Raw genomic sequence first — 15,516 nt, 5'->3', positions numbered from 1 at the left:
ATTTAATTATATTATATATTTTGTGTAATTATTATGCAATTTAGCCACACAACTTATTTTTGCTAAATTCAGAATGTTGTAGCTGACAAAATATACCGAGATAGAGAAATCCTTTGATCGTTGGCATCCTGTTCGATTGCTCTCCCCTGCCTGGATGCACAACATGGCCACGATGTGATGAGTAATCTCTGTCTGGGTCGTTAATTTTGGAACGCTAAACAAAACATTAAAAAACATCCAAACCCTTAAGAGCAATGGGTTTAACACAGAGCAGTGGTGGACCTGAGGGAGGAACAGAAGGATATCACGTCCATGGAGTAAATAACTTTAAATTTGGTGACCATCGAGCAGCTTTGCATGCTAGCTATGTTTTCATGAAGTTCTCATGTCCGCATTGCTTTAGGATTTGACAGATATGCACTGAGAGAAAACTGAGTGTGTGCGTTCGTTCGTTCGTATTTTCTATAGTATATTTGTACGGTATTAACATCTGTGGAAGCCTTTTCAATATTTAAAAATAATGCTTGGAAAGTGTCAGGAAATTGTATTCGCAGGTTCTGTTGTGCTGCAAAACTGACAGCTGCGAAAACGCCTTTTTTATTATTTGAACATTTGCGATTTCTTACATTATGGTCATACATTACATACGCTTCAATGTGTAAACGTGTTATAGTGCATAGTTTTGTAACAATGTCGTGGTCAGTAATCCTGGATTTAGGAGTAACGTAATATAAACACAGCCGCCACGTCGCTGAATAAGCTCATATTCTCTCGGATATTCATTACGTGAGGTTACATACCATTCGATGGATGTTATTAAACTTCCCATAAAACACAGCAGTGTGTACAACATAAATGAGCAGTAATTTAAATGCATTTGAAATAAGGCCCCGTCTGAAATTCCAGACCTGAATGGAATTTGTGATTAATTTCTATTCTTTTACAGATTCAAGAGGACTCACCGGCAGAGAAAGCTGGTTTGGAGCCCTTTTTTGATTTCATCTTATCCATTGGCAATAATCGTCTTGTAAGTTTGGATTTGTAAAACCTTATTGGTTATTCTTGTAATCTTGAACATTTAATCCAAATATTTAAATCAATGTCACACAAGTAATAACCTGCAAATGATCCCACTGAGTTTAGTAATCTAATATAATCTACTGTGTGTACAATTTAACAGCAATCTGGCAGTGTTTGTATAGTAGTTCTACAAATATTTAAAACAAGCTGTATTAACTAGTTTTAAGTGATCAGTGACATTCATATAATCACTGAAATGCTCAAGAATTGGGCTGTGGTGATATTCTGATTTTGCATTAATCATGTAAACGCATTAAAACCAGTTGTTATAACCTGAACCCATTATTCCACTTTCTAGAAATCTGTGTAAAACAGCATATCCGGTTTTTGTGTGGTCATGTAAACATTTTATTCAGAATATACACTTAATTTCCTGTATTTTCCAAAGAGAGGATGAAAGTGCATGTCTTAGTTGGAATAAAGAGACTTAACCAAAATGTGGTTGTTGGTGGCATTTACTTTGATTCTAATGGGTCACATGCTATCTGAAACAGAACCAGGAGAATGATATGCTCAAGGACCTCCTCAAGGCTAATGTGGAGAAACCGGTGAAGATGGAAGTGTATAGTACAAAAACCATGAGGATCCGAGAATTGGAAGTAGTTCCCAGCAACATGTGGGGTGGTCAAGGACTTTTGGGAGCCAGTGTTCGCTTCTGCAGCTTTCAAGGAGCCAATGAAAATGTTTGGCATGTTCTCGTAAGTGCTCCTTGCATTTTTTAAAGTACTTTGGCTTCTCTTTATTTTCTTTGTTTAATTATTTTGCACGCTTTGGTTTTAGGACGTGGAGCCAAATTCACCAGCAGCATTGGCCGGACTCCAGGAACATTCAGATTTTATTGTTGGAGCTGACCAGGTTCTCCAAGATGTAAGATGTGAATTATTTAATGAATGCTTGATTGTAATTCGGGAGAAAACAAATCTGTGCATGCAAGTTACTCACAATCAAGCAATGTTTTGGTTTCTCAACAGTCAGAGGATTTCTTTTCCCTAATTGAAGCCCATGAGGGGAAACCACTGAAGCTGCTGGTCTACAATACAGAGACCGATAAATGCAGGGAGGTGGTTGTCACACCAAATGGTGCCTGGGGGGGAGAAGGCAGGTAATAACCCTGTAACAGAAGGTGTAATAGTGTTATGAAGACCTGAATCAGCCATTATTTTGAAGAAATGTCTCGCACAACTGCTTCCTCCAGAGCTTGTGTGCATTTCATGAGAATGATTTTGCATTTGTAGCCTTGGCTGTGGCATTGGATATGGCTACCTGCACCGAATCCCAGCACGACCTGACAGCCCAAAATCTGAAAAAGTCAGTCCAAAAGCTTCTCCTGTGGCAGGAACGCCAGAGGAAGAACTTCCTACAAATGGATTTACAGAGGTAATTATTTACAAGACTGTAGTGTGATGTCATATTATTTAAAGGGATAGTTCACCCAGAATTCTGTCATTTATATGTATGTCTTTCTTTCAAATATACAACACAAAATGAGATATTTAAAAAAATGTCTCAGTTTTTTTTTTTGGTCCATACATTGAAAGTAAAAAAAAATAAAAAAATTGGACCCAACTGACATATCGTTTTATTTCACAGAGGAAAATAGTGCTGCACGATTTGTGGAAAAAACATAATTAAACATAATAAAACCATAATTAAAAATGGACATTTTATTGCCAAAAAAAAAAAAAAAAACAGGTCTGCTGTGCTTGTTTGTAGGATAGCACAATTTGTCCTAAATGTTATGATTCTATATAAATATAGCTTAATAATAATATTGCTAATAAGTAAAATAATAAGTAAAAATAGAAAAATTGCTAAACAAAATAAGAAATATTACTTTTGCATTTTTTTTTTTATTTTACATTACAACTGGAATATTACAGTGCTAATATTTTTGCCTTTTGCATTTACATTTTATTTTTTTGTGATTTTGGTTTTATTTTGATTAATTGTGCAGCCCTAGAAGAAAGAAATGCAAAGCGATGTGAGGGTGTGTAAATAATTACAGAAAGTTCAACTGTGGTTTGAATCTTTGGTGGATACCTACAACAACATAACTGAAATGTATATCTTCAGGTGTCCTTAATGGCGTCTAGTCAGTCAATGAGTGGCTTGGATCTTGATACCCCACTGCCACCTCCCATTCAGAGAGTCATGGATCCTGGTAAGGCTTAGTAATACGTGCTTCATCTTGAACAAAAATCATGAAAAGACATTGTAATGTATCAAAGCAATGGTTCCCCCAGGTTTCTTGGATCAGTCAGAAGTGGTCATGATGAATTCGGAGGTATCAGACATGGTAGACCGACTGGACCTATCCACTTCTTCCATTGACATGACAAACACATCCCTAGCTGTCCGAGAGGACATTGACGTATCAGGTGTCGGTAAGGCCACCTTGCTAAATTTAGATGAACAGAATTCAATGTGTGAGTCCAAGTCTAGCTGGTGAAATGTGCAAAATTTCTCTTTTTGCAGAGGAGCTTCAAGACAGTGAGGTTCCCAGTCATAACCCTGAGGAGCAAAATACAGAGGAGTATCCTGCAGTGGATTTCAGTTCTATTGCACCACCTTCAGATGTTCCTCCTCCCCTTTCTCTCCCACACCCTCTTCTTCCAAATCTGCCTCTCGATCATAGCATGCCCACAGACATGGAAACTTTGATGAATTCTTCAATCCCATCTGTGCCTCCTATAGACATCACTTCTCTGCTCATTGACCCCGCCGCCCTTCATCTGGAGTCATCTGTCCCACCAGCAGAATATCCCGTGCAGTCGAACGAGTCCGAGTCTGAGTCCGCAGCTTTCCCCTCAGAAACTGATGGTGTCAATCAGGGCTTTTCTGATGTGCCACAGTCTCTGAAGAGCAGCTTGTCTGAGGGCAGGGCAGAGGCTGTATCCCCTGACCTGATGTCTTTTGATTCCCATAATGCACATGTCAAAGATGAAGCTGCTCCTCAGTAGTATCACTACCAAGTACTACCTTGTGTCTCGCTCAACAATCATCAGGTGGTGTTTTTAATGTCTTTGTTACTGTTAGGATCAGGTGTTGGTGAATTGGTACTGAGTGTGTTTTTTTTTAAACGTTTGTGTGCAATTTACGTTTTATTTTGTGTTTAGTAGACATGATGATTGTAGGTTGTTGGAATGTGTGTAGGGCATTGTTTTAAATTGCGTAGATCTTGATTTAGAAGATAATGTTTTAATGTTACTAAGTTGAGACCTTTTTATATAGCTTGATTAATTAAAACTGCTTAGATGCCGCTACCAGTTTTAAATCCCACAAAAAGCTGAAAGGAGCACATGAAACCTTTATTTAATTGACTGTTTTAAATATTTGTAGTATTTATTTAGCTACGACACAAACACTCATGGGTTAGTGTTAAACTGAACACAGTGTAGATTATATAGAGCTAATGACAAAATATACACAAAAGGATCTTTAGAACACTGTGACAAAATAAATAATATTGTCTAGAAAAAGCATTACATTTTTGGCTTACTTCGTTAAATATTTTGGATCCTGTTTGGGTTTTATTTTGTGTTGTGGGAATGTTTAAGCAAAGTACAAATATTTAATACTGGGCAAGGGTTTTGTATTTGTTTAGTTTAGCACACTAAAATCTTCCTGGCTAATTAGATTTTTGAAATTATTTTGATGTGATTTTAGAATTTGTTAACCAAAATATTTAATTGAAATCTTTGCTACTTAGTCTTCATTCGTAGTGATTTATGTGTACTTAAGGATGAAAAGCGTAATATTTATGTTTCAAGTTTCGTTGAAAACGGTTAACACTAGAGAAACGTTGCTACAGTAAAATGTGCTTTTCATGTAATTTATTAATCTATGCAAATACGGGTATTGTATAAATGCCAATGGAATTTCTGCTATATTAATATTGATCTCTGATATCATCACTGCCACATTTAAGAATAGTGTCATACACAGGACTTTATTTTTCCTGTTTTGATGATGGGAAGAGCTAAATAATACAATACCTCTTTGAGATAACGTTCTTTATTATAATTTCTAAAAGAGTTTAAGCAATGAACAAATACTTTATATGTACAAGCAAAGTGATTCCTGATGACATCTCATTGCATTGACATGATCATGGTACGCCACAAGGGTGAGGAGACAATGTTGTTTTAAATTTGAATTTTTAGAAAAGAAATTTACAGAATACCTGTTCTTCCAAGTGTGAACACAAATGTATATTTTTGTATAGTAATGCTACTGATGCACGACATAATATTAAGTAAACAGAAAATGGTTTACTGTATACACAAACTGTACTCTTTGGGTTTCTGGGAAAATGTCAGATTGAAAAACACTGGAACCATCTACAGCAATAAAAGATCCAAAAATATAAATTGTGCTGATTGTGTTTTGTGTTGTAGTTTATACTTTTATGTTGGTTATAAAAAGTAAATCTCAAAGGGGTAGTGCACCACAAAATGAAATTTCTGTCATGTTCTCACCCTCATGTCCTTCCAAACCTGAATGATTATTTCTTCTGTGTAACGGGAAGATATTTTGAAGAATATCGTTATCCAAATGAGCAAAGTTTTGGTGACCATTCCTTCCGCTGTATGCAGACTTTTCTCAAAATATCTTCTTTTTGTTCCACAGAAGAAATAAGGTTTGAAATCACTTAAAGTACATGATAATAGAATGATATTGGAGTCAAACGTCTCTCTAATAATGAATTCAAGAGTGTTGTTAAGCTAATAATCATTGACTTTCTTTCATGAGGTAAGCTGTATAAGTGGCTTTTTTTAGTTTTTACACAACAAGGAAAGGAAAACGCACAATAGCAGGTTTTGGATGAACTAGCTGTTTACAAGTGTGATCAGTAAGAGGTTTAGGTTACTTGTGAAAATAGTCCAACAGCGATTAAATTAGTAAAAGAGCAACACAAACGTGTCTTTGTGATGTGAGGTCATGTGATGTGATCCTCCTTCATGGTGTAATTTAGAGGATGTCGGAGAGTCCGATGCCACAGCACGAGCGCTGCATGAGAGTTTAATAATGTTCCAGTCCAGGACATGTGGACCAACAACCCACCGTTTAAAACAACGAGCATCAGCGCTGTCGAGCAGCTTCAGTGACCTCTGCCTGTGTCTGGCTCTCTCTCACGGGTCTTGAGGTAAATCAGGTAGGCTACAGCAGGCTGATCTCGCGCTGTCAGAATGCCACAGTTATGCGGCCTCCTCCTCACACTTTTATTTGTTGAGGTGAGTAACACAGCATTTAAATACTTTTTAATTTTATTTTATAGTATTTTTATTTTATTTGAATTTAGTTTACAAAAACATGTTAGTTTTGTACTAAACGGATGTATTTTTATTTATAATTCACATTTTGTTGGCATGCATTTGCTCCGTCAGTCTCTGTGATGGAAATTTCTTACAATATTTTCCACACACATTCACACTGTCCATCTAGCACACAACATTGTTTATTGTTCTCAGGACTCAGACAAGAAGCTCTTTGTAGTTTATTTTCCATGATATCAGATGTAGTCTTCAACTGTCACAAAAAATAAGAAAAAACACCATTATGTAATAATATATGACCCAGGGCCACAAAACCAATCATAAAGGTCAATTTTTTGAAATTGAGATTTGTCTGAATAAATAAGCTTTCCATTGATGTATGGTTTGTTATGATCGGACAATATTTGGCTGAGATACAACTATTTGAAAAGCTGGAGGGTGCACAAAAATTTAAATACTGAGAAAATCACCTTTAAAATTGTCCAAATGAAGTTTTAGCAATGCATATTACTAATCAAAAATTAAGTTTGAATATATATTTACTGTAGGAAATTGACTAAATATCTTCATGGAACATGATCTTAATAATAATTGTTTGTGGTTCAGGGTCACATATGGTTTTCATTTAAAAGGACACAAAAAGAAAAAGGTCTGACATTGTCATAGTCATTTCTTTTTATTTACTCTTCGTGCAGTGGTTAATCTTATGTTAGTGTCAGCATAAACAGGCGATGTGAGGTAAAATGGATCCACATTTTCAGCAGTTTCTGTTTTTAATAACTGGAAACAATTTTAAACAGTTGTCTTGATAGTACTTGACATGCATCAACTGGCTAGACAGGAAAAACATGAGTGTCTTTGCACTCAAGACAAAAATGATCTGACATCAACCAATGTTGCTATTTCTTCTTCGTTTCAGAATAAATTTGTTAGTTTCATTTTACGTTTATTACCTTGTTCTTTCATGCATATGAGACTTTATTTATAAAACTGTCTCTTCATTTGCAGACAGTTGCTGAAAAAAAGTACTGTTGGTACTTTGAAGGAGATTATCCTGTGTACTTTTTGTAAGTATAATAGATAAAATAGAATTGAATAGGGCAGTTGTGGTTTTAAGGAGGGAAAAGAAAGAAGCTAGAAAAATAGGACCCAGACTAATCTTTACAAACCTCCCTTTTTACATTGTTCTTAATAGTTTCAACAGAACAGTGGTTAAAGGATTCATTCAGATGCACAGTGGAAAAAAAGAGAACTCCTTAGCTCAGAACCCCCCCTTTAATGGTTTCAATAAGAGTAATTGATCACAAGCACTCCCGTACAGCCAACCACTGACATCCACCACAGGAGGTGAGGTACAAACAATTTAGTCTTCACACCAAAAGCACAGATTAATTCTCCTGCAGCCGCAGCCCATTCAGATAATACACTATATTGCCAAAAGTACTGGGTCACCCCCTTATAATGAACATGTTTGACTACTTTAGTAATTTCTATGAGTACAAATCTTAATGTTTAAGCATATAATGATATTATAGGGAATTGTATGCTTCTAATTTTATAGCAACAGTTTGTACAGGACCCTTTTCTAGTCTAACATGACAGTGCTTCTGTGTATAAGGCACGGTTCAAAAAGACATGATTGATTCAGTCAGTGTGGAAGAACTTCTGCAGAAAGCCAAGTCCTGATCCCAGCTGAACACCTCTGGTGTGACTTTATATGCAGACCTTGAGCCAAAAACTCATCACGACCTCAAATAAACACAACCTCACGTTGTGTCAGTCACGTTTACACACACACACACATTTTCTGCGTTTTTGCATTCGTAGCATGCATTTTGATAGGAAAGGATGGGGAATACGAAAAAAAGGAAAAACACATGCGAAAATTTTGGACTCAGTGTGCAATGACCTTAAGGCTGCATTTATTCAAAAATACAGTAAAAACAGTAATATTATGAAATGTTATTACTATTTAAAATATATTTTTTGAATATATTTTAAAAGTTAATTTATTCCTGTGATGGCCAAGCTGAAATTTCAGCAGCTTCAGTGTCACATGATCCTTCAGAAATCATTTAAATATACTGATTTGGTGCTGAAGAAACATTTCTTATTATTATTAATGTTGAAAACAGTTATTTTTATGGAAACTGTACATTTTGTCATGATACTTTGATGAATAGAAAGTTCAAAAGAACAGAATTTATTTGAGATAGAAAACTTTTACAACATTATAAATGTCTTTTCTGCCAATTCACTGCTTTTGACCAATTCACTGAATCCTTGCTAACCCTGAGCTTCTGAAGGACGATTATGTCTGTGTCATAGATGCAAGACATATGAAGACTGCTGTGGCACACAATGCTGTGTTCGAGTTCTTTCTGGTCAGAAAATATGGTATTTCTGGTGAGTTGTTTTTTTCAGTTTGAAGTTTTATAATATACAAGATTTTTTGGAAATTGCATTCAAGTTGTACTTGGCTGAAAGGGTGGATCACAACATCTGTTTATTTCCCAAACCGTTTGTCCTATGTAAATTCGCAGAGAACTGGGGATATTCTTACTGTGAGATGACACTGTACCACTGTACTGACCTGGATTGGAATTTAAGTTATTTTAAGGGCTGTTTTTGATTGGTCTATAGGCTGCTGCTGATAATTGGCATTTTGTGCTGCTGCAGTACTGGGTACTTCATTCGCAGACGTGTCCACCCTTACCCTCCACTCGAGAGACCTGATTTTAATGTGACCTTCACCAGACAGCCCATCATATCAGCAGGTAATCTCTCCCTATGCCTTGGTCTTGCATACATGCATTACATGGCCTCATTCCCTGTGTGATTATTGTCTCTCTGTGTTGGTAGGATTGCGTCAGGCTGGCTTTCACAATTATGGAGACTCAGAGACTGCAGTCATTTCCACTGTCTACCCAGTGCAGACCCACCCCGGTCATGTGACTGCAGTGTATTCAGCCCTGCTGTCCCACTACAGACAGCCTCCTCCTTCCTATGATCAGGTCATGCAGGACTCGCAGAAGAAATAAACAGACCCTCAGCACAGTGACTTTTTTTACTCTATCTGTGAGTTGAAAGAAAGGAATAAAACAGAAGAAGCTCAACAACTCAGGCATGGAAGAAAACAAACAAACTTTGTACAAGTAAAAAACAAGAAGTTAAGAACACTGAAACTCCATCTTTTTCTCAGCATAAAAGACTGCTGAAGGCTTGAGGTTCCTTATCCGTGGATACAGTAAAAGTGGACTTAGTTTTCAATGTCAGGACTTAAGAATATGTTTATAAGCATAACAGGTTACACAATAGCTTTCACGTTTAAGGCAGAGCAGATCAGTTTAACAATAGCCTCAACAAACTACTTTATATTTAATCAATTTTATTTTGATGCATAGAAACATAGTGTTCTGACATTATTAAACATTTGTATTTCCTCCAGATAAAGGGCATTAAACACTTCCTGAATGCTTATGAATGTTTTTGATTGAAATCTTTTTATCACACTCATCACCCTAATAAAAGTTTTAAAAATTGTAAAACTTATTTCCATCTTTGCCTGTTTTATATATAGTATTTATTTATTTTTTATATTACTTCATAAATAACACACACAAACGTACACGTACTTTTAGGTACACCTTGCTAGTACTAGGTCGACCCAGTGCCTTAATTCTTCATGGCATAGATTCAAAAAGTTACTGGAAACATTCCTGACAGATTTTGGTCCATATTGACATGGCAGCATGATGCTGAACATCCTTGTGAATCTTCCATTCCATCGCATCCCAAAGGTGCTCTATTGGATTGAGATCTGGCAAATGTGGAGGTCATTTGAGTACACGAACTCATTGTCATGTTCAAGTAAGCAGTTTGTGACGTGTGTGTTATCCTGCTGGAAGTATCCATCACAAGATAGGTAGGCCTACGCTGTGGTCATGGAGGGATGGAGATGGTCAGCAACAGTTCTCAGGTAGACTGTGGCATTTAAACGATGTTCAGTTGGTACTAAGCGGCTGAAAGTGAGCCAAGAAAATATCCTCCACCCTATTACTTCACAACCACCAGCCTGAACCATTGATACAAGACAAAATGGATCCATGCTTTAATGTTGTTTACACCAAATTCTTTCAGACCCTAGTCACCCTACTATCTGAATGTCATTGAAGAGATCGAATTCTCACACCAGGTATCCTTTTTACCAACCTTCTATTGTACAATTTTGGTTGTAAGTGAAAATCACAGTCGATCAGCTGTTTTTTTAGTGTATACGTTGCATTGGTAACCGTTCATTACCACCACAAGGTGGCGCTGTAAAGTAATAATCTCCAGTTAATTCTGTCCCTTTAGTTCCTGGTCTAGGCTTACTAGCACTTAACCGTTGTGCTTTAAGGGGAAATCGTCGTTAAGTCATAATTTATTCCTCAGAATGATAAAATGTGTAGCAGTCAAACTGGCCTTGTCTGAAAAAGGACATTGAGAATTTTCATTCCTTTCAAGGTATTGAAGACCTAATTGAGTCTGTCTACATTATTATATACTTTGAAGAAGACAGAGCAGATCTGAATACTGCCCTACTCGTCTCAGTTTTGAACCTCAGAAAATATTACAAAAATGCCTCTGAGGATGTTCAAGATAAAACAAATAGCCAAAGAAAAAAATGATGCCTGTTTTCTGAATGATCAGATCTGAGTTTGTGTTTGATCCAGGGCTGCATTCATCCAGTCGCTCAAGACCTCCAGACATTACTGAAGTTGTGCTTGCAAAAATAATTCCTTACACAGCTGTAAATTGTGTAGCAGTCTTTTCTGAGGTGAGCATATGGGTAGCAAAATTCATTTTGAAATGTAATATGCAAGATGACAATGCAGTGTGTAAAATGGCAACGTATTTCTGTATTTAAATTTACATTTTCCCATACATATGTGCAACATTTAGTGCAAAATGAAAATTCAGTTATATCGTTAACATTTGCCGTTTTCTACACTAGTTTTAATATGTAAATTAAATACATATTGTAACGCTTTATAAGTTTAACATTTTAAATGAAATTATATTACCCAAATCGATTAGATGTTTAACATGTCCAAATAAAAACTGTAGCACAATTATCTTTTAAATGGCATTTTTCCTAAATGCATTTAGATTTTCGGGTAGGACACTTGAGATTGCATTTTCATCGTGATACCGCGTGATAATTGTAGCAAAATGCAGTGAGAATTTCAAAATGCATTCTGAGCAAAATGTGCAGCAAAAGGGTGATTTAAATGTCTTTTATTTTTCTTAAATGCATTGATACTTACACCTAAGACGTTTCAATTGCATTTTCATTAAATACCCCGCGATAATGTAGTTTAAGTCAATGTGGATTTGAAAATGCATTCCGAGCCGGTCACGCCCCCAACCTGTCAATCATTATATCAAGGCGGGGCTGGGCAACAAGACGCACAATAGGTCAACATTCACCGTAACCAAACGCTTTTCACCTGCTTCAACATCACTCACTGTTGTACACTCCGATTGATGCACATAAGCAAACAGACTGTGCAATTCTAGAGCAGCGCAGATCGCAGGGTATTTAATGAAAATGCAATTCAAAGTTTGCTTTGAAACCTCAAGTGCAATTTCAAATAAGTGCAAGTGTCAGTGTCAATGCATTTAAGAAAAATAAAAGACATTTAAATCACCATTTTTGCTACCAGTTTGCGGCACTTTTGGCTCAGAATGCATTTTGAAATTCACACAGCATTTTGCTACAATTATCAATTATTGCTACAATTATTGTCCTACCTAAATAAGTCTAAATGCAAGAAAAATGGCATTTAAATGATCATTTTCCTACAGTTTTTGCATGTTAGCATATTTGATTTCATGTTAATTTAGCAAATTATAAAGCATTAAAATATGTTTTTAATTTACATAATAAAACTAGTGTCGGAAATGTCAGATGTACATTATATAATTTAATTTTCATTTCCATTTCGCACTAAATGTTGCACATATGTATGGGAAAATGTAAATATAAATACAGAAATTCATTGCCATTTTACATATTGCAGTGTCATTTTACATTACTTTTCAAAATGAATTTTGCTACCCATATGCTTCCATAAGATCAAGAACGGCAGTAATTGCAGACCTTTATGCAACTTTTCAGTCTAGACTTAAATATTTTATGTGTTTTCTTTCATAACAAACAATAATTCAATAATTGCGTTCATTCAAAGGCCTTGTGTGAACACCACTACATGAAAAGGATTGAAACCATCTTATTTGTGCCTGATAGTTTCCATTGAATTAATTAATTAAAAACAAGTAATTATTCTTGTTCTTAAACTCTTGTTCAACAGGGTCTGGTAGAATTCAAGGATACAGGATGCTTTATAGTACAGTATCTAGATAGCTTGTGTCTTCGGCTGCATGGGAGTGAAGGAAAAGAAAAAGAAAGAACGAAACATATGCTTCGAGCCACATTTCCAGCAAGCCGCATCACTTGCAGCCTTCAGCTCCTCTCACTTATTTATAATGCAGACTTCATAAAAGTTTGAGCACAACAGAGTGCAGTGTTGTCCACGGTCCAGAATGTGGATGAGTTCAATCTCTTCACTTTCTAAACACATTCAGCACACAATGTCAAGTGGGCTCTGAGAACAGACGCCGTGAAATGTGTTTTAAAACTATAAATGTTCAAGATGAAACAATAAAGGACCGTTTAAAAAATGTTTTAAAAATGTATTCAGCCCATTGTCTGGTTCTTGTTTACTTGCTTGTCTCTACAATTAAAATCTTTTATTCAAGTTCATTCAGTTGTTAAGTTTGCAAAGAAAAGATCAAATAAAATGCGTGTACAAACAGTGCATCCGGAAAGTTTTCAGTGCTTCACTTTTTCCACATTTTATGTGGCCTTAATTCCAAAATGTATTAAATTGATTATTTTCCTCAAAATTCTGCAAACAATACCCCATAATGACAACTCGAAAGAAGTTTGTTTGAAATCTTTGCGAACTTATTAAAAATAAAAAACTTTGCATAAGTAATATATAACATAAGTATTCACAGCCTTTGCGCAATACTTTGTTGAAGCACCTTTGGCACCAATTACAGCCAATTAAAGTCTTTTTGGGTATGATGTGACAAGTTTTGATCATCATCATTTGGCAATTATCTGCCATTTATCTCCTTGCCTCTTCACCTCTCAAGCTCTGTCAGGTTGGATGGGGGCAGACGCACATTTTCGGGTTTCTCCAGAAATATTTGATTGGGTTCAAACCCAGGCTGTAGCTGAGCCACTCAAAGACATTCACAGAGTTGTCTATAATAAGCCAGCCTTGCTGTGTGCTTAGGGTCATTGTCCTCTTCTGCCCAGTCTGAGGTTCTGAATGCTCTGGACTAGGTTTTCATTAAGGCTATCTCAATATTTTGGTGCATTAAGCTTTTCTTCTACTCCAGTGGTTCCCAACCACATTCCTGGAGACCCCTAACACTGCATGTTTTCCATGTGACCTTAATCAAATACACCTGATTCAGATCATCAGCTCATTAGTAGAGACTCCAAGACCTGAATTGGGTGTGTCAGACAAAGGAGAGATGCAAAATGTGTAGTGTTGGGGGGCTTCCAGGAACGTGGTTGGGAACCACTGTTCTACTCTGACGAGTCCCTCAAGTCCCTGCAGCTGAAAAACAGCCCCATAGCATGAGGCTACACCAGCACATTTTACTTTTGGGATGGTACTCCACAGGTGATGAGCAGAGTTGGTTTCCTTCAAACGTGATGCTTAGAATTGAGGTTCATCAGACCAGAGAATCTTGTTTCGCAGAGACTGAGGGTCCTTTAGATGCTTTCCAAGTGTGTTTTCATGTGTCTTCACTGAGGAAAGGATTGAGTTTGGCCACACCGGCATAAAGCCCAGATCGTTGGAGTGTTGCAGTGATGTTTGTCCATCTGTAGGTTTCTCCTATATCCACATATGATCATGGAGCTCAACTAGAGTGAACATCAACTTCTGGGTCACCTGTCTAACCAAAGCCCTTCTCCATCCGTTGCTCAGGTTGGCCAGGAGGCCAGCTCTAGGAAGAGTCCTGGTTGTTTGAAACTTCCATTAAAGGAACACTCCACCTTTTTTGGAAATAGGCTCATTTTACAACTCCCCTAGAGTTAAACAGTTGAGTTTTACCATTTTTGAATCCATTCAGCCGATCTCCGGGTCTGGCGGTAGCACTTTTAGCTTAGCTTAGAATAGATCATTGAATCGGATTAGACCATTAGCATTTGGTCATCAAAAATGACCAAAGAGTTTAGATAATTTTCCTATTTAAAGCTTGACTCTCCTGTAGTTACATCGTGTACTAAGACCGACCGAAAATAAAAAGTTGCGATTTTCTAGACCAATATGGCTAGGAACTATACTCTCATTCCGGCGTAATAATCAAGGAACTTTGCTGCCGTACCATGGATGCAGCAGGCGCAAGGATATTACGCAGAGCCTGAAAGTAGATTGGCATCTATGAAAATCAATTGTTCTCCGTGATGTTCAGAAATAAAACTACAAACATCAAAGAACACGGAAGAGACAATGTGTTGCACTGAAGGATAACCAGCTGTCAAGAAATACACCAAATTCTCCAAGGTAAAATAAGTACCTATTTATTAACATGAATTTCAAATTTACAAGTTTAACACAGAAAACAAGAGTACATTTGAGCATTCATCTTCTCATCCATTAACACTTCCTCAGTCTGACCTGTGAATACTCTATGCTAAATGACAACACGCCACCGAAGAAGAAAATAAGACTCATGCATCTTTCTCATTTGCAGAGATTGCCAAGTGTTTCAAACATAGGGCAGAGCACTAAAATACTATCATCTGCAATTTCTTCAATGAAACAAATAAGACAAACATTTCTCAATGCAAGCACTTTGTACAAATCAAATGTCACATCTAAATGAACAAACCTTTATGTACACTGAGGTAAATGATCATATTTGTCCAAAGGAGGTATGCTTTGACATGAATTATTTTTGTGTTTTGCACTGTAGTGTTTTTTTAAAGTGATGTTTCCGCTCATGTAAGAAGCACTACATGTACACCAACCACAGAGTAGGCACTCAATGTAAAAAAGGCTTCTGGAATGACAAATATATAAAGTAAACT

The 15,516-nt window shown here is 36.6% G+C and overlaps 2 protein-coding genes across 2 annotated transcripts; both read left to right on the top strand.

Annotated features, from left to right (window-relative positions):
- The first annotated feature begins 134 nt into the window (after positions 1-134).
- Positions 135-5,439, top strand: LOC306846306 (Golgi reassembly-stacking protein 1-like). The gene is made up of 9 exons (XM_079379584.1): positions 135-317; positions 947-1,027; positions 1,575-1,778; positions 1,861-1,947; positions 2,052-2,182; positions 2,316-2,457; positions 3,154-3,241; positions 3,324-3,464; positions 3,556-5,439. The coding sequence occupies exons 1-9, from the start codon at positions 255-257 to the stop codon at positions 4,038-4,040; spliced, it is 1,422 nt and encodes a 473-aa protein (XP_079235710.1). The 5' UTR covers positions 135-254; the 3' UTR covers positions 4,041-5,439.
- A 576-nt stretch (positions 5,440-6,015) lies between these two features.
- On the top strand, positions 6,016-9,900 carry LOC306846305 (WW domain binding protein VOPP1-like). Its single transcript, XM_079379583.1, has 5 exons — positions 6,016-6,314; positions 7,365-7,423; positions 8,685-8,762; positions 9,000-9,133; positions 9,219-9,900. The coding sequence occupies exons 1-5, from the start codon at positions 6,270-6,272 to the stop codon at positions 9,395-9,397; spliced, it is 495 nt and encodes a 164-aa protein (XP_079235709.1). The 5' UTR covers positions 6,016-6,269; the 3' UTR covers positions 9,398-9,900.
- Positions 9,901-15,516: the final 5,616 nt, after the last annotated feature.

This window comes from Barbus barbus, assembly GCF_936440315.1.
Source record: "Barbus barbus genome assembly, chromosome: 26".
NCBI classification, from domain to species: Eukaryota; Metazoa; Chordata; class Actinopteri; order Cypriniformes; family Cyprinidae; genus Barbus; species Barbus barbus.
Note: the sequence above shows the minus strand (reverse complement) of the source record. Positions and strands in the feature narration are given on the sequence as shown.

What these genes read in the sequence shown, in the direction of transcription:
- LOC306846306 (XM_079379584.1), top strand. Translation starts at nt 255, where the DNA reads ATGGGTTTAACACAGAGCAGTGGTGGACCTGAGGGAGGAACAGAAGGA. An exon ending in GCCTGGGGGGGAGAAGGCAG is followed by an intron (nt 2,183 to 2,315) that starts GTAATAACCCTG and finishes TTGCATTTGTAG; the next exon opens with CCTTGGCTGTGGCATTGGAT. An exon ending in CTACAAATGGATTTACAGAG is followed by an intron (nt 2,458 to 3,153) that starts GTAATTATTTAC and finishes GTATATCTTCAG; the next exon opens with GTGTCCTTAATGGCGTCTAG.
- LOC306846305 (XM_079379583.1), top strand. Translation starts at nt 6,270, where the DNA reads ATGCCACAGTTATGCGGCCTCCTCCTCACACTTTTATTTGTTGAG. An exon ending in GATTATCCTGTGTACTTTTT is followed by an intron (nt 7,424 to 8,684) that starts GTAAGTATAATA and finishes TCTGTGTCATAG; the next exon opens with ATGCAAGACATATGAAGACT. An exon ending in CAGAAAATATGGTATTTCTG is followed by an intron (nt 8,763 to 8,999) that starts GTGAGTTGTTTT and finishes ATTGGTCTATAG; the next exon opens with GCTGCTGCTGATAATTGGCA.